This window comes from Acipenser ruthenus, chromosome 1, assembly GCF_902713425.1.
Source record: "Acipenser ruthenus chromosome 1, fAciRut3.2 maternal haplotype, whole genome shotgun sequence".
Lineage (NCBI taxonomy): Eukaryota > Metazoa > Chordata > Actinopteri > Acipenseriformes > Acipenseridae > Acipenser > Acipenser ruthenus.
This window is the reverse complement of record NC_081189.1, coordinates 116278383-116302506: the sequence shown is the minus strand read 5'-3', so window position 1 is coordinate 116302506 and position 24124 is coordinate 116278383. Positions and strand designations below refer to the sequence as shown.

Genomic DNA, 24124 nt, shown 5'->3' with positions numbered 1-24124 from the left:
AATAGGCAGTGTGACAAAGACTTGTCTTTGCTTTTTATAGTAGAAGCCTGACAGTGACACTGGTCACCGTTTTGTAACTTTCCCTCATCTCGTCTCCGATCACATGGGATGAATTTCCGTCTCACCACATGTCAGAAAACACGGAACTGTCTGGTATAAACTTCATGGAGAGGGGTGCAGATGGGGTTATTATAGAACGACAGTAACTGTTTTAAATATTTGTAAACCAAAGCCATTGGCTTAGCTAGACATCCTCTGAACAGCTGGAATGACATATTAGGTAATGTTTTACTTTTTGATGTATTATGCTGCACGCTAGACTATTGGAGATTAAGCACGGTATTAATTTGCCATCTGCTTGGAGATTAGTTATCCTATACTACACACGGCGTTAATATTACTATAGCTGGCATTGCAATTAAACACTATATTACGATGTCTGTTAAATAAATTAATGTTCTATTATAAATATATGAAACGTGAACGTGTTATAGTTTAATTACGTGGATTTTGCCTTGAGCTTGTAAACTTAAGACAAGGTTACGTGTAACACCAAAGCAAAAATGACGAAAGACCCTGTCCACACTACATAACCGATCTCGAGAACCGTACTCAAAAACGTTTTCATTGATACAGCTCAAAGCGTCCACCCTAAAGTACTCTCTCATGTTTAGTCAGGCTTCATTCATGCGTGCACACACTATTAAAATAGTTCGGTTACAGTTGCTAGTAGCGCAGCCAGTGGACTGTGGGACTATATGACATTACCCCACCATGCACCGTATTTTATGTTTACAACCCAGAAAATATTGAGCCCGTGCCTACGGAACACATAGTGGTTTTTAGCATGAATGTGTGCGTTTCGTTTTGAAGTCTGAAGTTCTCCTTGCCCGATTTCAGCGCTCCAGGTATCAATGTGCCTTGATTCACCTGATCACGTCACTCCATGATCCACCATTTTACAGCAAGCCTCAGAAATTGTATGCTGTCCAGCAGTATTTAATAGTCGTTCTCAACTCTTTCAGGCGCCTAGTCTGAGTACTGTATTTGTAATACTTTTATTATTTTTTTAAACGCTTATTAACACAACAACGTATTTACATTGAATAGCATGAGACAATAAAAAAATACAATACAGTGATGGAAATGAGACTACTATTATATAGCAGTTTTATCCATTCCAGGTTTTACTGTGAGCTGATTAGCCACAGTGTATAAACAAGCTCCAGGCTACATTTGCATCTTGAGCCATTAAAAAAAAGGCATAATACCACAGTAGTGACGTCAAAAAATGATAATTCCTCAAGAGCAGGGGTGGGCAATCCTGTTTTGGAGGGCCACTTTTCCTCCTGGTTTTTGTTCCAACTTTACCCTAAATTAAGTAATTAAGTAATTTAGGGTACAGTTGGAACAAAAACCAGGAAGGACACCGGCCCTCCAGGACCAGGATTGGAGACCCCTGCTCTAGAGGAAAATATACTTGAACTTTGACCCATTCGACTCCTCGAGACCATCACTTTCAATTCAAACACAAAATGTCTTGTTTTCAATCACTCGACAACACCCACAGTACAGAAATGTACACTAATGAGCAACAAAATGAGAATACGTTAAAAAAAAGATGTAATGTGGGTACATTCGTATCTCAGAGAAACTGGAGAGGAACAGGAAATTAAAACAAGGTAAAGGCAATCATCCAAATAAAGCTGAAGCACTAACGGATAATGACATAGAGCGTCTGTACAGCACTGTTTAAAAAAACCCAACTGTACTGCTGAACCTCGTCTTTTTTAATATTAGCATCACAAGGGTATCCATGTATTATAAAAAATAATAGAGGAGCCTCTTCAGTGAGTTGCATCCTGAGTCATTCAAAAAAAAAAGGCATTATACCGCAGTAGTGATGTCAAAATGGCATATTCATCTGTAGAAGATTGTACTTGACCTTTGACCCATATTTGACTCCTGTGCACCCCAACCATTTTCAAACAAAATATCTTGTTTTAAGTCACTTGACAACACCCACAATTCGTGGTTTTTGTCTCTGTCAAGATTTACAATCATCCTCCACCAACGGCAGCACCAACCAAGCGAACGAGACAAATCATCTTCGACTCTGACAGCGACTAAAAGATCAAATAAAAAGCATACCCCATTGAAACACCTTTTTCTTAAAAATACATTATTTTTTGCAGTTCATCAACTACGCAGTTTAATTCACCATTCCTGAATTATCAAAAAGAAAATTATATTTAAGATTCTTTAATATTGACTAAAAGAAAGAACTACATCAAATAAAGAGATACATCAGTTCAAAACATTTGACATATCTTGCATGAGACAAATACCTGTACTGCTGACTCCAGCTCAGGAACAAAAACAACAAGTGTCAGGACTACCTGTAAATCTCTTGAGGGGTAACAGATCAAAGGTCTTATGCATAATCGTGGCCATACTTTAGATCTGGTCATTTCTCGTGGTTTAGCTGTTAAGAACGTCATAACCCGAGATCTTACTATTTCTGATCATCTTGCCATTCTTTTTGAGGTGAATCAGCCAGTATCTACAAAGACTGTGGACCGTACATTTAAATCCCGGGTAATTAATTCTTCAACTGCTGCTAAGCTTTCTGATATATTGAGCTCATTACCACTCTCTGAGCCCTCATCAGTAGATGAGCTGGTTAATACCTACAACACCACCTTGACTGTTATCTTAGATACTGTAGCGCCAATCAAAACTTGGAGAGTGTCTTTTAAAAAAAGCTCACCGTGATTCAGTGATACAACTCGTAAGATGAAATGTGAAGGTCATAAAATAGAAAGGAGGTGGCAGGAATCTAAACTGCACGTTCATTACATCACATTGAAGAGCCACCTGGTTAAATATAGGAAGGCTCTGGTGTTGGCTAGATCATCATATTATTCTAATATAATTGAAACAAATACATATAATCCTAGATTTCTTTTTTGCTACCCTAGACAAATTAATTAATCCTTCCTCTAATAGTCCTACCCTTGACATTGGCTCCTCTCACAGCTGCAGTGACTTCTTACATTTCTTTAAAAATAAAATACTAGACATCAGAAATGAGATTCCACAGACACCTTCTATTAAGGAGGACTCCAATACAATTTTACCAATTAGACATATTAAGGCTACTATGGGGGCTTTTTCTTTGATTACCTTACAGGAACTGACAGAGCTAGTTCAACATATGAGAGCTACTGTATGCTCTCTTGATCCTATTCCTGCAAAACTATTAAAAGATGTTCTTGGTGTTATTAATACCCACATTTTAAAAATTATAAATGGTTTACTTTCCTCCGGTATAGTTCCCTCAGCACTGAAGGTAGCTGTGGTAAAGCCTATGCTTAAGAAACACAATCTGGACCCAAAAGTCCTCTATAACTGTAGGCCAATCTCCAACCTACCATTCTTAGATAACGTTCTAGAGAGGGTTGTTGCAATTCAGTTGCAATTCATCTCTTATTGGTACAATCGAGAAGTTTCAGTCTGGTTTTCGTGCTGCACATAGCAGAGTTTGGGGGTCATCTTTGATCCTGATCTCTCATTTGAGCCTCATATTTGGAAAGTTACTAACATATCTTTTTAAAATTTGAGAAATATAGCCAGACTTAGACCAATTATTTCCGTATCTGATGCTGAGAGACTAATGTATGCCTTTGTTTCATCTAGAATTGATTATTGTAATGCGCTTTTTTCTGGAGTCCTAAAACGTGTTCAGAATACCGCCGCTAGAATTCTGACTAAAACCAGGAAAAGTGAACACGTTACCCCTGTTTTGGCCTCTTTATATTGGCTCCCTGTGCAGTGTAGAATTGATTTTAAGATTTTGCTGTTAACCTACGAGGCCCTGAATGGATTAGCACTTAGTTATTTGCAGCAGTTACTGACCCGATATCTTCCAAACCGCACTCTGAGATCACAGGATGCAGGGCTGCTGGTTATTCCTAGGGTCAACAAGAGCAACACGGGAGGTAGGGCTGTTTATTGTAGAGCTCCTAAATTATGGAATGCTCTGCCTTCGTTTGTCAGGGAAGCTGGGACCGTTACAGTTTTCAAGTCAAGACTAAAAACGCACTTTTATAAAATGGCTTTTTTTATCTTAGTGGGTTTTTTTTTTTTTTTTTAAATTTAGTCGTTGCCAATTAGTTTTTGTTATTTTCTCCCCAATTTGAAATGCCCAATTATTTTTTAGGCTCAGCTCACCGCTACCACCGCTGTGCTGACTCGGGAGGGGCGAAGATGGACACACGCTGTCCTCTGAAGCGTGTGCCGTCAGCCGCCTGCTTCTTTACACACTGCGAACTCACCGTGCAGCCGCCTCAGAGCTACAGCGTCGGAGGACAACACAGCTCTGGGCAGCTTACAGGCAAGCCCGCAGGCGCCCGGCCAGACTACAGGGGTCACTGGTGCGCGGTGAGCCGAGGACACCCTGGCCGACCTAACCCTCCCTCCCCCCGGGCGACGCTCTGCCAATTGGCTCCCGTCCACGGTCGGCTGTGGAATAGCCTGGACTCGAACTCGCGACGTCCAGGCTATAGAGCGCATCCTGCACTCGAGCGAGTGCTTTTACTGGATGCGCTACTCGGGAGCTCATCTTAGTGGGTTTTAATGTAACTTTAAAATTGCTGCTTTTGTATTATTATGTGTATACTGTTATTTAAATGGTCTGACTGTGGCAGTTGTATGTGTGACATGCTATACAAATGTATTGTGGTTTGTTCTTTTTTTCTGCTCTGTACAGTACAGTGCTTTGCGATACTTTTGTATAAAAAGTGCTATATAAATGCAATAAATAAATATTTTTTAATACTGTTTATTTTGTTTCTGTACATGCAAAGGCAGGATTGGATTTTCTCCATAGCCGGCAGCAGTGGGAACAATGGTGAAGTATTTCTTGAGTCAGACTGATATCAAAAGCTCATGGGAACATGTCTTCTCAGCATTCTGGCAGAGGTATCCAAACCCTTTCAGGTAAGGGATATTAACAATCCTTTTTGTGAATGTGTTTTATTTTTATTTAATGTAATTTAATTTAATTATTTATTTATGTAAACTGCAGGGTTTTTTTTCAGGAGTAATAAAAAGAAAGTTATGTTTGATACGATAAAATAAGTAGCACTTTCTAAAATGTAAAGAAATTGTTCTTGTATAACTCTTTAGTTGAAATTCAAATAATGTTAAAGGCAGGGTTAGAAACAAACGAAATTGTGGTACTAGTCATTGTGTGAAGTTCCTGAGTTGCAATCAACGAGGCTTACAGATGCAATAAACATTAATGCTTATTCCCAGATACATTGGGTTTCTGCATCTGCCTTCCCCACATTCTGAACCCCAATAAAGTCTGTGTGGGCAACAGCATATCACTGCCTCAGTAATGGAACTATCTGTAGAACAGTCAGAGATAACCGACAAATAATTAGCAGTTGCTTTTCTCATTAACTGGGCCGGACACTAGGTCCTCGCAATAGCTTGTATAGGTTTTCCCCACATTTAATCCTTTTGCCTCATCCAGGTCACACCTCCATTCAAAATCAGAATACGGTCGTGCTGCGTTGCAAGGGCTTGAGCTGTTCTACAAAGCACTTTTAGCTTTAAAATCACAGAGGTGTTAATGGTGGGTAGTAAGTGCTACACTTTTGATATGCCTTGTTTCACAGTCTTTGCCTTCATCAGTTTCACAGTTATAATGATTACCTGATTTCATACGCTTTAAAATCGACTCAAATCATGAAAACCAGGACACTTGAAAAGTGCGCTGCCTCTTTTCACTCTGCTATTCCTAGTGTTTGTGAATCATCTCTTCAGTCTTTTCTTTCTTTTGTGTTGGGGGTGTCATGGCAAATTTTGGCCCCCCCTGTGGTCCTAAACGAGTCATGTGGCGATTTCGTTTCGCGATTCAGAGTGAATAGAGTAAAAACAACAATATATCAATGTTGATGCTTCTCTTTCTTTTGTTATTTATCATCTCTAGATGCTTTACATCACATTGATGTAACCTTTACAGTAAAACAAATAAAACATAAAAAATTGTTTAATTACTCTCTATCTATATGATATATTATCATTAGAGCCCTGTGAAATTATTTTTATTTTTTTACAATTTTTCGTTTTATTTTTCACACGTTTTGTTTTATTTTGTTTTATTTTTCACAAATGACATTGTGTTACAGCTAGAAATTAATAAAACAACTCAAATAGATCAATAAAAGTATATCTATAAAAGTATAGTATACATAATGTTTGGCATGACAGGGGGTAGCAACCCGATATAAATCTCCACATTTTTGTAAAATGACTTTACACTTACTACAAAGATGCAATACACTAATTTATTCATAAGACATAGTTAAGCAACCATCCCTTAAATCTGTAGTTTTAAATGCTTTGTTATTGACCTACCAAATAAGTGTGTTGTGTTCAAGCAATTGGGCTTTTTCAAAAAATAAATACATAATTGAAAAATGAAACGTAATGTAAGGAAATAGGCATTTTTATACTGTTTTATTGTTTATACCGAAAGTTCACAGTTAAACCACAGCGAGGAATAAATTAATAGCGTAAGTATAGACAATTCAATGAAGGGCTAACGCATTCGCATCTCTCAAAATAATGCAAAGTTTGGCATGACAAGGGGAGGTGAAGGGAGGTTTCAGTTCTGAGTGACTGTTTTATAAGCATTGTGAATGTCTGTTTACCACTGCTACACCCCGTTAGAAAATTGACTTTTCCTGCACTTTTGAAATGCAAGCCTGTGAATGTGAGAGTATATCTGCACACTTGTTTTAAGCACTCGCCCACAGGACTACTGAGACACAGACATCAACTAGTCCTCATCAGTTTGAATTCGCCTCAGGCGAATGGGCGAGAATTTGTTTTTAACTGTTAAAGGGCTGGTTTACTAAGAGCTTACACCAAATGTTTCTAATGTACAAACAAATAGCATAATGGAGCAACCATTGCACTAGAGAAAAAAGCTTAGTAAATCTAGCCCAAAAATCTATTGATAGACATTTTATCATAAATGTTTCCCAGAATAAAGGGAATATGCCTTTCGGTTCTTATTAGACATATTCTTAGGAGGGAGTTGTTGTGTGTTGCCAACTGCTTCCGCGGGTCATGCCAGTAACTTTCAACAAAAGTAATTGGCTTTAATTTGTGACCCAGTAGATTTTCAGAAATGTCTGGCTCTGTATAGAGGTGGTCGTGTTGAAACAAGTGCTGCCTGTGAGCTCCGAGTACCACGTCAGTGGAAAGAATGTTCACAGAAATACAAACAGTGTGAAATGTATCATTTTAAATTCCAATTCAGGGGTCTTCACTCTTGTTCATATGAAGTGACACCTAGGTTTTAGTGGGTGTTTCGGTTTTAGTGGGTATTACGGTACCCCGGGGCGTGGCACAGCACATACAAGCTGCCAGTTTACTTCTGTAAAAAAAACTTCTGTAAAAAAAAAAAAAAAAAAATTCCAGTTTAATTTAAGCAACTGTTTCATTTTTAATGCTACCAAATATAGCATTGGTAACCTAAAGGGAAAATGAAAACATTCTATGTTTGTTTGAGGCATACAGTACTTACAAAAGGAGACAGTGACTGCTGTAGTTTGTGTGCTGATTACACCAAAGTATTGCAGACTGATAACAAATTCCTGGAGATCCTGTGTGCCAGATGTTCCCAGCCCTGGTTGTCTTTTAATTATCCTTTGATATCATACTAATTATATACCATTCTATTCTAATTATATACTATATTTTATAATGACTTGGGGTGACATAAAAATATATCTGTGTATTTTTTCCAGCAAACACGTGCTCACAGAGGATGTTGTCTTCCGTGAGGTGACGCCAGACAACACGCTCATTTCAAGACGTCTCCTGACAAAGACCAATCACTTGCCTCGCTGGGCAGAGAAGATATTTCCATCTAATTTGTCACGGTCTGTGTTTGTTATCGAAGACTCTATTGTGGATCCGAAGAATAAAACTCTGACCACATTTTCATGGAACATTAACCACACAAGACTCATGGTGGGTGATAAGTTCAGGTGATTGTTGTGTCTTGAGGTTAACACTAAGAAACAAAGTGAAGTAGACAAGTGTTTTGGCTAACGTTACAATGCTGATTATGGCATTTTATTTATTATTGTTGAGTGTTTGACTTTATGGATGAGCTATTGTGTTCTATTTCCCACTGTTATTGTAATGATAAGACATGACTTATAATTACAGTTTCTGTAATTACACCTTTTTCATATTTCCCTTTTACTGTAAGAAAAACATTTATTTTTATAATGCAAGTGTAACGGGCAGTGTGATGCACTGCCGTTGTAGTTTCAGTCCCTTGTCGTGGGGTGAGATTGAAAGGTCCATAACCACGAATGGAGAGTTTCTTTTGCAGAATGGTTGAGGTGCAGGTGGAGGATGTGCGTTGTTGCCAGTTGGCTACCCAGCCCCTGTACCCTGTTACACATGTCCCTTTTACTTAGATAACTAAACAGAACCAAGGGGAATTTTCAGCACAGCTTAATAAGGGGAAGTGGAAAATCTAGGCCACAGTATACTATGGACTGATTATTCGAAAAGACGATGGTTGACTTAATTTCCCATAAGAAACCATGTATTCTGTGTTAAAATTAGCTTTGTGAAACCACAGCCTCCACAAAGTCTATCCTACTTCTGTCCAGCACTTGAGTACATTAAAACACTGGATACGGGTGGTTTATTTTTACAGTACACTGATTACTTCTGTAACAGTCACAATAGACACTGGTTTTACTGATGTTTTCATTACTACAGAAATCACTTCAATGTAGTACTGTAGTTTTTTTTCTTTAATTTAGTCGCCAATTTTTTACCCCAGTTTTCTCCCCAATTTTGTCAAAATGCATTGGCTAAATGCATTTGAAATCAATCAAATACATTCTGTGAAATTCAAATACTTTGCAAACAGATGCAAATGTGATGTATATTTCTTGACTGGATTTAGATGTGAATACAAGTGCAAATTATATATATCAGTCTGAAGATCTCCTTCTGTTAGTATCAGCTACCTAATAAGTGCATTTTACTCTTTTTGGTGGCTGTAATAGATCCCATTGTACATCTATGACAGCAGCAATTCATATATATATCAATATACAACTGTGAAGAAATAATCCCCAGTAATTATGCCACTGTCGAATGAATCACTTGAGACCGCTGTTTTGTTTGCACCCATACCATGAACACTGCCTTCATTTGACAGAATGCTGTGAATCGGCTGATGTCTATTACTTAGGTATTGGAAAGTGCAGCATGAAAACAGAACTCAAACCAATTGCATTCTGCTCAATAAAATGTGAATGCTATTTCAAGCAAGTGTACAAAGTTGCATTTTTGTGTATGCAAACCTTAAGAAGCCCCAGAGTTTGGTGGAATAAACAGATGATTGCACAACAGCTTGGTTTCACACAACTGCCTGTCTCTTCTGTGTTTACAGAGATAGGCACAATTAATCTATTTACTGAGAATAAACAGACTTTGTTTTCCTTGCCCTGGGTTTCTTTCTGTGAATTTCTGACCTGCAGTCGTACGCGTGGATTTCTGGAAACTGACAGACAGACGTTTCTATTTATAGTTACTGATTGGTAATACAGTGAATTTTTTTCTGACTGCATTTTGATATTTTAGAATTACCAACAAAAACAGGCCTGCAAAAGGTGCTGAATTTGTATCCCACCAAGCTCTGTGTAACGAGCCGCTGCACACTGTCTTGTTTCAGTGGCTTCCTTTTGTTGTGAACTATGTATCAAGACTTGTAGGACAAAATAGGCGTGTTTTAACTGTAAGGGCATGCCAGCTCTGTTGTTTTCTTATTTGGTTCTAGGCTCAGTGCTCGTCAAGATCCTTTAACTTCTCAAAGTATTCTGACTCATGTCAAAGTCAAGACTGAAGGGCCATCTGAGCCATTTCACAAATCCGTTCTTCCATTTCCATTTAAGGAGGATAAGCCTCTGAAGAGCGAAACAGGCCAGGTGCATCTGTTTCTTTTGGAGGGCTTGTTAAACCAAATATATTATTCTTGTCCAGACCTCTGAGTTGACCAGGATTCAGGCTGAATTTAAACCTCCACAAGCATAGGATATTATTATAGCCTGAAAAGGTGGTTTATTACAAGCTTTGATGCACATTTCATGGAAGGATGGTTCTTTCTTGACCTTTTTGTTGTCTAGCTGCAGAGCGATATAAATCATTTCTAAAATGCATAACTGCAGCGAATAAAAATCACTTTGGTTTTTGGACAGACTGGATTTACTCTAAATGATCATTAGCTCAAAAGTAAAACAGATTATTAATACAGTTGTTTGTATGGTTTTGTCATTGTTTTATTTTCCCTAGGTTGTGGAAGAAAGATGCGTTTACAGTATGAGCCAAGAAAAACAAGCCTGGTCCCTGGCCAAACGAGAAGCTTGGATTTCCTCAGGGGTGTTTGGTTTTTCCAGGGCAATTCAGGTACAGTCATTTACTGTCTTTGAAAGAAAAAGTAGGTTAACCCATTCAGCTTCACAGTCTGTGGGAGACTCAACCCATAGAGAATTGCTGATTGCAGCAGCCTTCACCCACTGAAGAAATCCTAGCAGAGACACACACAGCCAGCACACTGGTTGGAATTACACTGTGTATTCATATTGGTGGAAATATTATACCATTGCAGGTGCTCTTGTGCTACCACACCTCAGTGGTCAGAACCATTGCATCGCCATTGCTGTTCCACTCCAAACGAAGATCGTTGGACGGGTGTACAACGGGGATGGGAAGGGAAAACACGTCACACATCAGGCCAACACATCAGCTAAAAGTTTGTTAAGCTACTAAAACACAGTTATGTTCCACCAGGAAGGTTCACTAAAGTACTATGGTGGAAACTTTTAATTTGGATTAAAACAGCCCTCTTGGGGTTCCCGGTGGTTCCCCTAGTAAAAGCACTGCAGCTTGGAGAAGGGTGAGTCATGCAAGTGTGGGTTAGGGTAGAACATTCTCTAGGGATTGTTTACCTCATCGTGTTTCAGTGGCCCTTACTACTTTGGCGTGCCCAACAGATCCAGACGGATGTGTGGTTCTTGCCTTCAGGGTTCGATAGCAGAGGTCACTGCACTGATCTGCAGTCCTCCTGATCAGCAAGTGGGTTATAGCGCCGAGGCAGCATTGAAATTGGGCAGAAAAACAGTGATAGTAAATACATATTAAAAAAATCTCCACGGATCAGTGTGGATAAAACAGGGGGAAAGGGGTTCCATTGTGCGCTTCACATTGCATGTTAATTAATGTATGTTAATTTGCTCTCCTGCTGGCTCTTCCCAGGAGTTTGGACTGGCCAGGTTTAAAAGCAATCAGACGAAAGCCATGAGAGGACTGGACTATGCTCTGTCCATCTTGCACGGTATGTACACTTGACTAGATTTACTTGGTACCCTTCACAATGGTAGTGTTGCACAAAATGATTTGTTCAAACATATACAAGTTTACATATATTCAAATTAAACGATTGATGATTAGAAAAAGCTTCCTTCATTTAAACCCTGTAAAATGTGTACTGTAGATAGATTTAATGTAAGGTTTAAAGCAATGTAAGTTTAAGTGCCCAGCACCCTTTAAAACGAGTGTAAATCTATCATGTCATGCATGTTTGCTAATTGTCTGGGTTGATAGTTATTTGCTAATTACAGACAGAGCCTTGGCTAAGTCTAAACTGGCATCTGTTGGCTGTAGCACTAAATTACAGATGAGTTATCATTCAGATACTCTTTGTTATCCGCAGGCCCTGGTTATAAGACCGTAGAAGTCACCTGTAAGGTCCCTCCCACCATACAACGCGAATCAATTAACAGTCTGGTTTGGATTGTTTGCTAAATTAAAATTAAAATGATATCCTCATCCTCATCATATGCTGTACGTGTCCCTGTAACAAAGGTAGATTCACTTCCTGAAAGCCGAATGTAATGTAAGAAAAAGAAAGTGTCTAATAGGCTGAAATGTGTTTTCCCTCAGCAGTAGGGCTGCTACGATTAAATCGAAAATCAATTTTTCGATTGATTCCATTCCTCATTATATACATCGATATAAATATTGGATAATTGATTCAATAATGACATTTTTGTAACATGCACAGTTAATAACATTATTTAAGTTTATTGATGAAACTGCACCGAACGCCCTGCCTTGCTATTTACAGTATTTCTGCCAGACAGGCAGTGGGCGTGCTCTTCTTTTCCTGCTCATGTTAACTAGCATCTGATTTGCTGGTCCCATCCTACCAGCGAATCAGTTTTGAAATGCTTTGTAAGTACACGCCCCTCTGTGTATTCGAAAAAAGCGTGCCGCCTTGGATCCAGAGCAGGACAGGCGTGTATTCCTGGCAAACAGCCTGTAAATAAATTGGGCACATTGAAAAAAACTGACTGTATATAGTTTGTGCTTCTTTGGAGTTTCAGAATGAACTGTTATATAATGAATATTTAACAATATTTAATAACATTAAAAATATTAATAAATAAACGATCAGTGATGTTAAATGCAATTTTGGAGTAATGATCAGCTTGACCTATATAGACGGTGTGCATGTTGTTTTAAGTATTATTATTATTATTATTATTATTATTATTTTTTTTTTTATTATTATTAGGCAGGGTTTTCCGCATTGTGTGTTTCACAGATAGTGAAGGTTAGGTGGTACAGTATTAACAAGATGCAATGCGTGATGCTGCAACTGCCACTGAATAAAAAAATACGGTTTTCATAAACTCGTGTCTAGTTTATATAGATTACATTCCATAGTACTGTAATCTGTTTGGAATAAATATTTTAGTAACACCCTGTAGTCTGTTAAACTTGCTTTAGGCGTGTTGTGAATGTTGTGTTTTTTTTTCCCTTGAAGCTACCAAGGAGTAATTACTCCTCGCTTTCAATTGTTGTGCACAAGCTTCTACTTAACTGCAATGATATTAAAATAATAATAAGGAATGGAGCAAAAATGTATGTGGGCTGTACAATCATCAATATTTACTCGAACGATTACATTTTGTGTGCCCAGTTAATCTATTGCTATTTTGAGGCTTAAGTGACAGCCCTACTCAGCAGTAATTTGATTACATGTACCAGAACTCTGTGATTTTTATTGAAATTGGAAACAGAACAGACAGGCGCTCTATTGTGACAGTGCTGCGTTTTATAAATGCATTACAGTTTATTAGTTGGCACTGTTGGATGGACACCTGGTGATTTTGCTTTTATAGCTGTGGTACTATGTGGTGCTTTGCTTTTATAGCTGTGGTACCCAAGTACTGTGATTAATTCTTCACTGTAAGTTAACAATCTCTAGGGCTTTAGTTTGATTAGCCTATACCCTGCTGGGATAAAGCCACAGATGTCGTTTTTTCAGAGCATTCTACTGCACTAGGGAATTTCCTTGGATTGCTTCCACCAATTATATTTATGTGTAATCTCGGGATAACAGTGGATATGATACTATCATGTCTGATCCCCAGTGCTGTAAAACAGTTTAAAAGCTCTAAAAGAGTTAAAAGCTCTTTTCAAAATGTCTGCTCTAGTGCACATTGTCAAACAGGTAACACAGCAATAACGATCCATGATGTGGTACAGAACAGAAAAGCCAGAGCACTTGATATGTGTTTTTTTTTTAATCGCTCTTCTTGCAGTGATTTAAAGCAGGGTTTCTCAACCAGGGGTCCTCCAAAAATAAACCAGAGAATGTGTTATTTTCCCTGCATGCTTATGACACGCTGAAACCTATTAGCTTCAGCATGTCATAAGCATGCACAGAAATTAGCGCATTCTGAGGTTACGTAACATGTTCTCTGGTTATTGCAGCGGGAGCTTGACAGATTAAAACACACACACACAATAAATACTGATACATTTTTAATTTGACTATCAGCATCAAAACAACAAAACCCACAGAATGATGATACAGAACTTCCTTCAGGTTCAACCGTAAGGGCTGAAGAACAGCGAGGAGGTGGTTATTAACCCTGCAAAATTAAGGAAATAAGAAGACAGCTAGTTGAATTTCAGTTTTATTTGTACTGGAAGTGGAGATATACCTCAACCACAGTGTGTAATTTATGCACAAGTACTGTCCAATAAATGTTTGAAACCCTCCAAATTACAGACATTTAATTACCAAGTATAAAAACAAGCAACACTCATCTTTTGAGCAAAAGGCTGAGGAACTGCTTGGTACTAAGGCCGTAATGAAATCCACAACTAGCAGATAAAAAGCTTGTAGTGTCATTGTACATAGTGGCGCAGAAAATTGCTAAAGCTAAAAAAATCGCATACGATTGCTGAGTAGTTGATGTGTTGTGTGCCATTGAAATTGTAAAGGAAATGTTTGGAAAGCAAAAGGCCAAGGAACTGGCAAAAATACCAATGTCAAGTGACACTGTCAGACGACGAATCACGTTTATGTCAGAAGATAGTTTCGCAGTGCATTGGTCGGCTCATTGACATTTCATCAGACAGCTCCCTCAGAACCAAGTTCAGTGAAATGCCGCTGGAGACATTTTGATGTTAGTGCTCTGATGAATACAGCACTGCTTCTTCTGCAGCACTGAAAGTGTTGGTCCCATTCAGTACAACCTACTTATGCGAAACCGGGATTTCAGCCACGACATCGATGAAAACAAAATACTGAGCCAGGATGAACATTGACCATGACATAAGTGTGTGCTTGTGAAGATACCTCCACGTCTTGATAGAATTGTTGCTCAGCACCAGCAACAAGTTTCACATTGAGTAAGTAAAACAAAAATAATGACATATATGTATATATGTATATGTATCAGGGATGGAAATAAGACTCCCATTGCAGTTTGATCCATTCTTGGTTTTAGGAGTATAAGTTTAATAAGACAAACCTGAACTTGTTCACACTGAGACTAATCAAGCTCATTGTAAAACCTGGAATGGGTGAAACTGCTATGCAATAGCAATAGGAGTCTTATTTCCATCTCTGATGTGTGTATGTATATATGTACAGTGACCACCAAAATTATTGGCACCCTTGATAAAAATGAGCAAAAAAGGCTGTATAAAATAAACAACACAGGTAATGAGCTATATTTTATGTTCAAATATATGGGAAAACCTTTTTATTTTATTCTAATACAATTGCTCAGAGAAAAAGTTTTTTATTAACAAGTAATAAAAAATGTTTTCAAAAAGATAGGTGTCAGAATTATTGGCACCCTTAAAGATTTTATAAATAAAATCAAACAAAATTAAATCTGCATTAACAGTCTACTTCTTTAAGTTCATCTAAGTCTTAAGGAACTGTATTGTGGCCTTCCATGGCTTCCTGTTTCACTGGGGTATAAAAATGAGGTAACACGCATATGAAATCCATTTGTCATCCATCACCATGGGGAAAGGCAAAGAACTCACAAATGAAAAGAGACAAATGGTTGTTGACCTTGATAAATCAGGCAATGGGTACAAAACAATAGCTAAAAAACTAAATATACCACTTACCACTATTAGGGCAATAATTAAGAAGTTCAAAACCACTGTAACAGTGGTAAACTTGCCTGGTAGAGGATGCAAGTGTATCTTGCCCCCACGCACAGTGAGGCAGATGGTTCGGGAGGCAAAGAGAAATCCAAGGGCCACAGTTGGAGAATTACAGAACTTGGTTGCATCTTGGGGTCACCAAGTCTCCAAATCTACAATTAGACGCCACCTCCATGCCAATAGCCTAAAAGGGTTGCCAGAAAAAGCCTTGAGAGCAACCAACAAACGAAAGCGCCTGGAGTTTGCTAAACGGCATTGGCACTTTGATTGGAACCGGGTGCTATGGTCAGATGAGACGAAAATAGAGCTCTTTGGCCACACACCAGCGGTGGGTTTGGCGTCGAAAGAAGGATGCGTGTGCAGAAAAGAACCTCATACCTACTGTAAAATATGGTGGTGGATCTTTGATGTTATGAGGCTGTTTTGCTTCCACTGGTCCTGAGGCCCTTGTTAAGGTCAACAGCATCATGTACCAGGACATTTTAGAAAGTACCAGGACATTTTAGCCAAAAACCTGGTTGCCTCTGCCAGGAGGCTGAAACTTGGCCACAAGTGGATCTTACAGCAAGTCAATGACCCCAAGCACACATCAAAATCCACAAAGAAATGGTTAATTGACCACAAAATCAACATTTTGCAATGGCCATCTCAGTCCCTGGACTTGAACCCCATTGAAAACCTGTGGTTTCAATTGAAGAGGGCAGTCCATAAGCGCAGACTGAAGGATATCAAGGGTCTGGAAAGATTCTGTATGGAGGAATGGTCTAAGATCCCTCCCAATGTGTTCTCCAATCTCCTTAAACATTATAGAAAAGGACTCAGTGCCGTTATCCTTGCAAGGGGAGGGTGCACAAAGTACTGAAAACAAGGGTGCCAATAATTGTGACACTTCATTTGTTTTGGAACGAAATTTATAATTCGAGAAGTGTGTAATTTTGGTTGATTCCATTGAATCATTAATAAAGTCAAATATATTGCACATGTTGGAAAATTACAATATAGCTCAGTACTGGTATTTATTTTATAGTCTTTTTTGCTCATTTATATCAAGGGTGCCAATTTTGCGCTCCACATCGAATGCTAAACAAGGTGCTGTCACTCTGCTAAGCAAAGCTGCAACTCCGGGACTCTACCTAAAAATGGAATCAAGACGGGACTCTGCCTGAAAACAGACCCAAGACGAGGAAGCAAGCTGCAAGCGAGTCAACGACCACAAGCAACGAGACTGAGGCCCGGCTGGAGGACTGCCGTAAAACTTACAGAGACTGTTATCAGACAAACCAGTCTAAGTCTGCTGTACACCTACAACCACAGTATCCAAAAGAAACTGTGCCCTGCTACCTGCATAGGTAAAAGATTCAGCGAAGAGGACAGAGCGGATGGGCGCTGTTGTGGATCCTATACCGAGGACTGAAGACTTTGTTGCAGCTGTTTATTGATTCTATCTAGAATTGAAAGCTTTGTTGCCAAGTTTGATCCAATGTAGGATTGAAGACTTTGTTGCAGAGAGGAGAGTTTTTATACTGGAAACTTCAACAGATTGAGTTTCCAAGCCAGCAAAAGTCTAAGCTTCAAGGAACCGTTGAGTATAATTCCAGTTGCATTTTCATTTCATGGAACTACATTAATTAATTGTAACACATTCACATAGAATTGTACTGTTAATTATTTAGTTTGAGAACCCCTGATTTAGAGGACAGGTCTCAAACCCCAGTGCACTAGAGTAGACATTTTGAAAAGAGCTTTGAAACAGACTTAAAAGTTCTAAGTGTAAAAAGTTGTCAGGATGTTAACAATGAAAAGAAAAATGACGTTATTTAAACAGTTGTAGCAACATGTGTAATACTACATTTTCAGAACCCCGCTACTTCCTCTTTAAGACCCATATTACACAGTGGAAGTGTTAAAGATTCTAGATATCCCTTAGACTTGTACTTGCCTTAGCCCTGTAGATGCAGTATCACTTTGCACTGTTGCATCCCAGTAGTAGGTTTCCCATTTTGTAATGCAGCTAGGGGGCTCTGCAAGAAGAAGCATTGTGGTGTTGGGTATTTTATGCATTTTCAGGCTGTTTAAAATTGTTATGGAGGGGCAAGTGACCATTTCTTAATTTTCAGCAGCTTTTATGTATTGGAGAACGTCAGAGGTCCCTACTGCATTGCAATCACATGTCCTGTGAGGGACCTTTGCACAGGAATAACCTTCAGTGTTCTCTTAAGGACTTCTATAGACAAGGCCATGGATTGGAAACCATATCAAATTCACTTAACCTATTGTGGAGAGGGACCTACTGTACTTGAATGCCTGGGTGCTCAGATGAATTAAGTAGCTTTTGATAGCTGTGATTTTATTTTTTGTAGTGTATAGGTTTTGTAGTTAACCCGAGTGCTTGACCATTAAAAAAATATATATATACAGTACTGTGCAAAAGTTTTAGGCAGGTGTGAAAAAATGCTGTAAAGTAAGAATGCTTTAAAAAATAGACATGTTAATAGATTATATTTATCAATTAACTAAATGCAAAGTGAGTGAACAGAAGAAAAATCTAAATCAAATCCATATTTGGTGTGACCACCCTTTGCCTTCAAAACAGCATCAATTCTTCTAGGTACACTTGCACAAAGTCAGGGATTTTGTAGGCATATAGTCAGGTGTATGATTAAACAATTATACCAAACAGGTGCTAATGATCATCAATTCAATATGTAGGTTGAAACACAATCATTAACTGAAACAGAAACAGTTGTGTTGGAGGAATAAAACTGGGTGAGGAACAGCCAACCTCAGCTAACAAGGTGAGGTTGCTGAAGACAGTTTACTGTCAAAAGTCATACACCATGGCAAGACTGAGCACAGCAACAAGACACAAGGTAGTTATACTGCATCAGCAAGGTCTCTCCCAGGCAGAAATTTCAAGGCAGACAGGGGTTTCCAGATGTGCTGTCCAAGCTCTTTTGACGAAGCACAAAGAAACGGGCAACGTTGAGGACCGTAGACGCAGTGGTCGGCCAAGGAAACTTACTGCAGCAGATGAAAGACACATCATGCTTACTTCCCTTCGCAATCAGAAGATGTCCAGCAGTGCCATCAGCTCAGAATTGGCAGAAAACAGTGGGACCCTGGTACACCCATCTACTGTCCGGAGAAATCTGGTCAGAAGTGGTCTTCATGGAAGACTTGCGGCCAAAAAGCCATACCTCCGACGTGGAAACAAGGCCAAGCGACTCAACTATGCACGAAAACACAGGAACTGGGGTGCAGAAAAATGGCAGCAGGTGCTCTGGACTGATGAGTCAAAATTTGAAATATTTGGCTGCAGCAGAAGGCAGTTTGTTCGCTGAAGGGCTGGAGAGCGGTACACGAATGAGTGTCTGCAGGCAACAGTGAAGCATGGTGGAGGTTCCTTGCACGTTTGGGGCTGCATTTCTGCAAATGGAGTTGGGGATTTGGTCAGAATTAATGGTCTCCTCAATGCTGAGAAGTACAGGCAGATACTTATCCATCATGCAATACCATCAGGGAGGCATCTGATTGGCCCCAACTTTATTCTGCAGCATGACAACGACCCCAAACATACAGCGAAAGTCATTAAGAACTATCTTCAGCGTAAAGAAGAACAAGGAGTCCTGGAAGTGATGGTATGGCCCCCACAGAGCCCTGATCTCAACATCATCGAGTCTGTCTGGGATAACATGAAGAGAGAGAAGCAACTGAGGCTGCCTAAATCCACAGAAGAACTGTGGTTAGTTCTCCAAGATGTTTGGGCCAACCTACCTGCCGAGTTCCTTCAAAAACTGTGTGCAAGTGTACCTAGAAGAATTGATGCTGTTTTGAAGGCAAAGGGTGGTCACACCAAATATTGATTTGATGTAGATTTTTCTTCTGTTCACTCACTTTGCATTTTGTTAATTGATAAATATAAACTATTAACATGTCTATTTTTGAAAGCATTCTTACTTTACAGCATTTTTTCACACCTGCCTAAAACTTTTGCACAGTACTGTATATTTAATTTTTTTTTTTTTAACTTGGACCTATACTGTAGTTCTGATAAATAGCTATTTTTTTCCCTGCTTCTGAGCCTCGATGCTCATTACATTTTCTTATACATCGATACTATGCTACTTACTACCTGGAAGAGTTCAGATAAGGTATCGGGTTGTTGCCAAAAATGAGGTGAAATCTGTTGTCTGTAACTGAGGGTGTAATAGTGGAAACGTTTAATCAGGATAATTCATGCACATGTTGGAATCAATGCTATATAATTAAGACCTGTATACACTACTGACTCATAATTTGATTTTTCAGCTTTGTATTGAGAAAACTACAAACGATTAAAAGCCTGTTTTGTAGGAGGGTGCATGTTATTGGCTATTAGATACCCCAGTGTGTTGATTTAAATTAGGGCTGTAGATTTCAGTAAGTCAAACAGTACAACCTGAGAGCATTAATGTGTTGTGGTTTTCTTTACCAATATATTCCTTACGAAAATACCTTCCAGGTATTTTTTTTAGATGCAGTAATTATTAGATGGGCTTGCAGAGTCAGTCAGGACCTATTCACATAGCTAGGTGGCCTGGTGTTTAATCTTTGTCACGACTGACAGTTTCCCTTCAAACCATCATCTTCTTCGTCTGTTTTTGCTGGTTTTCTTCCAGTCCTGACTAACAGCGCCCCCAGTTTACCCCATGGATTTCTCCTGGAGTCTGCTTGACCTCATTTGGAAAGCAGAAACTCCAAGTTCCCAGTCCCAGGGGAGCAGAGCGGAAGTCACAATAAAAAAAAAAACAGCTGAAAAGGAAAAACCTTCAGATAAGGGCACTGGAGTCTCTTGCAGTCGATAGGTTTCAAATTAAAAAAAACACACACAATCAGAATGTGTACTGTCAAGAGTTTGAAACAGTATATAGACAGGTTAGTAAAAAAGGAGGATTTGTTATTCAAACTGGGCTTTTGATAACCTAGTTGTGACCTTTGGCAGAGCTTGGTGCTGGTGGTATCCTAAAGAAAATTGAATACCACATACATGGGGGGCAGTTATAATATAAAAAATACAAAATATAGTCATTAAAAGAAACATGCAGGCGAGTTGGAGAAGTGACAGATTCAGGGGAACCCCTTGTGGCCCCCCTGGCTGACAGGAGTTGCAAGATGTATGCACAAACAGATGCACACATTGTTGGTAGGCTAGGCCAGATGCACAAGTCACAGTATGATGGGTATCACACAACATGTCATGGTCCTGATGGGTGTTTGGATGAAGTGAAAATGATCAATAATGATGGGTTATTAAAAGGCAAAACTCAAGTGACACACTTACCCCAACTAGAAATTGAATTTAATCATTCAAAAACAGCTGTAGCAGACTTCAAGTACCTACCTGGTGCTTTTGATCCTGTATCACAGTGCATGTCCATCAACACACAATTCATTTGTTCACCCCTAACTGTTGAGTCTTCAGGAGTATTGGCTCCAGATCCCACTGCCTGCCCAGCTATCAGCTAGCTGCGAAGGCACACTGGCCACCGGTGAAGTAACAGCCCTATCTTGTTTTCTCACCCCAAGACAGGAGGTATGTTCCAGCCCGTAGTACAGTACACCGTGTCCTTTTCCAGCACGAGCCCATGGAACTTTGAATTTCTACTTCTGCGGCCAAGCACTGCAGCTCTGGTATGCTGACCTTGTGACTGCTCTACCAGTGCAGGCTTCACTCAGGAGCAGAAGGCTTACTGACTAGTGCATGCTAGTGATTCAGATTCAGGAGTAGCTATTGAATTGCGTTGTCACATTCAAAACTGATAATTTTCTGTGGAGTTATTATTATACAACATATGTTCCTAAATATTTAAATGCTTGCCTGAAAAACAGTACATTCTAAATTGAAGAATGTTTATTTTTTTATGTCCACCTTTTAAAGACATTCTATTTTCACCATTAATGAATTCTCAAACAAAATACAAAACATAAATAAATGTAAAAATAACAACAGACACGTGAAATGTCCCCTTCTAGTACTGGACAGAGTGATATTTAGCAGAAATATTTCCAGTCTTTGATGCAGCTGGTGTCTTTTTCATTGAAGACATTTGAAAGCAGTCGTGCGGCTCTGTGCAGTGTGTGTTCAATCATTTACCGGAAGCAAACTTAACAGGCTGTCAAGTTCCTGAATGCAGTGTAACAGGTACTGTAGTGCCTCAATAAGGGAAACATTTGCTGTATTTATTCTTAAGTGATTAAAAATAATATTTTTACTATTCTTTCAGAAATTAACATTTTCACAGGGAACTACATATTACACATCAATGGGTAAATGTCACGGAAATCATGAAATCTCTGATAACCATGAAAAAATACAGCCTTAACTATGACCAATGATTTGTAATGCAACAGACAAAACGCAATTCTGTCACCCACTTGATGCTTCCTCACCCTTGAAATAGTTTATATTATCGATTGTTCTGTATGCCCACATCCTTAGACCATGAGGCTAGAGGCACAAATCTTTGGCCTGTTTTTGTAGTACAGCACCGCATGGTGGTTAGCATAGCCATTTTTTAGATTCGGAAATGTAGGACGGGCACTGGCATTGCATTCACCACTCCCCTTATCACTGTACACGTGAAGCTTTAATTTTGAATACAGCACTATTTCAGCCAGAGAGAGACCCTTTTCCTTTTAGAATGCTACTCGTATTCTGTGCTACTTTAGTGAAACTATGACAAGTGAAACGCATTAAAAATTTCCTGTAAATGGGACACGCAGTACAGCACAAAGTATAGATACAGTCAAGCATGGGGGAGAGGGCTTCTGTGTAGAGGGGACTTTATTATGGTTTATATATGTATATGTATTGTATATTATACGATTGTAAGTCGCCCTGGATAAGAAATAAATAAATAAATAATTATCTTTTTTGGATTTCCTTGTAGGTGATGGACCTTCCAGACCTCTGAAAGCCAGTGCTAAGGACGCGGCTGAAAAAGCTAAAGAAACTAAATTAGCAGCCTCTGCAAAAAACCTGGCCTCTGCAGCGTCGCCACAGAAATCAAACCAGTTTGTGTAAAAAAAAAAAAAAATAGTGATAATTATTATAATACAGAAAGTCACTGCTGCAGCTGCGGTGTACTGTACTATGATCACACAGGCCCTCCCTCTTTGGAGACTGGAGACTGCAAAAGACTTACAAACTGAAGCTTTTAACTCTCAGGTACAATATGAAACATGTTCGCCATGGATGGAATGAGGTTTTTCATTTAGACGACTTTTTGCAAAGTAACTACATTCCTTTTATTTTAATAATTGAAGATGAAGGTTTATTAAAATGTTTGTCTGGAAGTAATTGCAAGGAGGGCAATGCAATTAACAGCAAGAATGATTATACAAATGAATAGCCATTGCCTGGCAGTATAAGCTATTCAGAACAAGATGGTGTTTTTTGTTGATGGGTTGACTGCTATGATCAAGCAGTCTCACAATTAAATCCTGAAAAAGAATGTATTGCTTAGAAGGACTATGCAGGAGTACACCACAGTGTACTAGTCCTTTCATAGTTTCACCTGGTTTCCAAATTCAATTTTACTGTTGTGCTTCTTTTTATGTGACTTTTGTAGCCCAGGATAGTAGGGTTATTTTCTTTTAACTATAAAAACTGTTTAGATTGCAAGGAGCTATGTAACTAAATTTACTGCACTGAACACAAAAAAAATGAAACTTGGAAAGAGGTCTTATTTTCCACAAAACTACTGTGCATTATACTGTGCACCTCCATGTCTTAGACTATTTTTAACAGATGTTTTTATACAGTATTTGTCTATTAATTTATTTTGTGCCAGAAAGAAACCTTTAAATAAAATAACTTCATACAGTTTAAATTTCCATGTGCATTTTTATTTTGCCTGAAAAACTTACAAAAACACTGCAACTCGATCAACCTTTGAGGTTACTGAAAAAGCGGACTACTGTAGCTCAATACAGCACTGGGAATTAGCAATGGGCTGGTTTTGTCAAACTCTGTTGCGATTGAAAATGAGATGGCCTACTTGACATAGATGCCACTATCCTTTATAGCAGTTTTAAAGAAGTACCAAATGGTAAAATACAAAAAAAAAATGGTGATAAAGATTTTGGCACTTCTGACAGTACTAAATTGTAATTACAGTGGCACCGTAATTAAAATGTAATCTCAACATGGAGTTGTGATTAAAAGGCCCTTGCCATAAAACAGCCGTTATACTGGAAGGGAAAATGTAGACGGACTAACCACTCATTACTCTTAGTTTGTTTAAGTTCTTGTTCCCCCGCATTAGGTATAGGAATCATAGGCGTGCTCAAATTTGTTGGTACCCTTACAGCTCATTGAAATAATGCTTAATTCCTCCGGAAAAGTGATGAAATTAAAAGCTATTTTATCATGTATACTTGCATGCCTTTGGTATGTCATAGAATAAAGCAAAGAAGCTGTGAAAAGAGATGAATTATTGCTTATTCTACAAAGATATTCTAAAATGGCCTGGACACATTTGTTGGTACC

General features: G+C 38.8%; 1 protein-coding gene across 7 annotated transcripts; it reads left to right on the top strand.

Moving 5' to 3' along the window:
• Positions 1-40: 40 nt before the first annotated feature.
• On the top strand, positions 41-23465 carry LOC117420620 (PRELI domain-containing protein 1, mitochondrial-like). Of its 7 annotated transcripts, XM_059034491.1 has the most exons (8): positions 160-280; positions 4873-5001; positions 7830-8055; positions 10405-10518; positions 10721-10864; positions 11368-11446; positions 21160-21264; positions 22524-22696. In XM_059034491.1, the coding sequence occupies exons 2-7, from the start codon at positions 4910-4912 to the stop codon at positions 21228-21230; spliced, it is 726 nt and encodes a 241-aa protein (XP_058890474.1). In that variant the 5' UTR covers positions 160-280; positions 4873-4909; the 3' UTR covers positions 21231-21264; positions 22524-22696. The 7 variants fall into 7 exon arrangements, with proteins under 7 accessions (XP_058890472.1, XP_033890004.3, XP_058890474.1 ...); XM_059034489.1 differs by lacking the exons at positions 160-280; positions 21160-21264 and adding an exon at positions 41-153 and having other exon boundaries at positions 4869-5001; positions 22524-23465; XM_034034113.3 differs by lacking the exon at positions 21160-21264 and having other exon boundaries at positions 142-280; positions 4869-5001; positions 22524-23465.
• Positions 23466-24124: the final 659 nt, after the last annotated feature.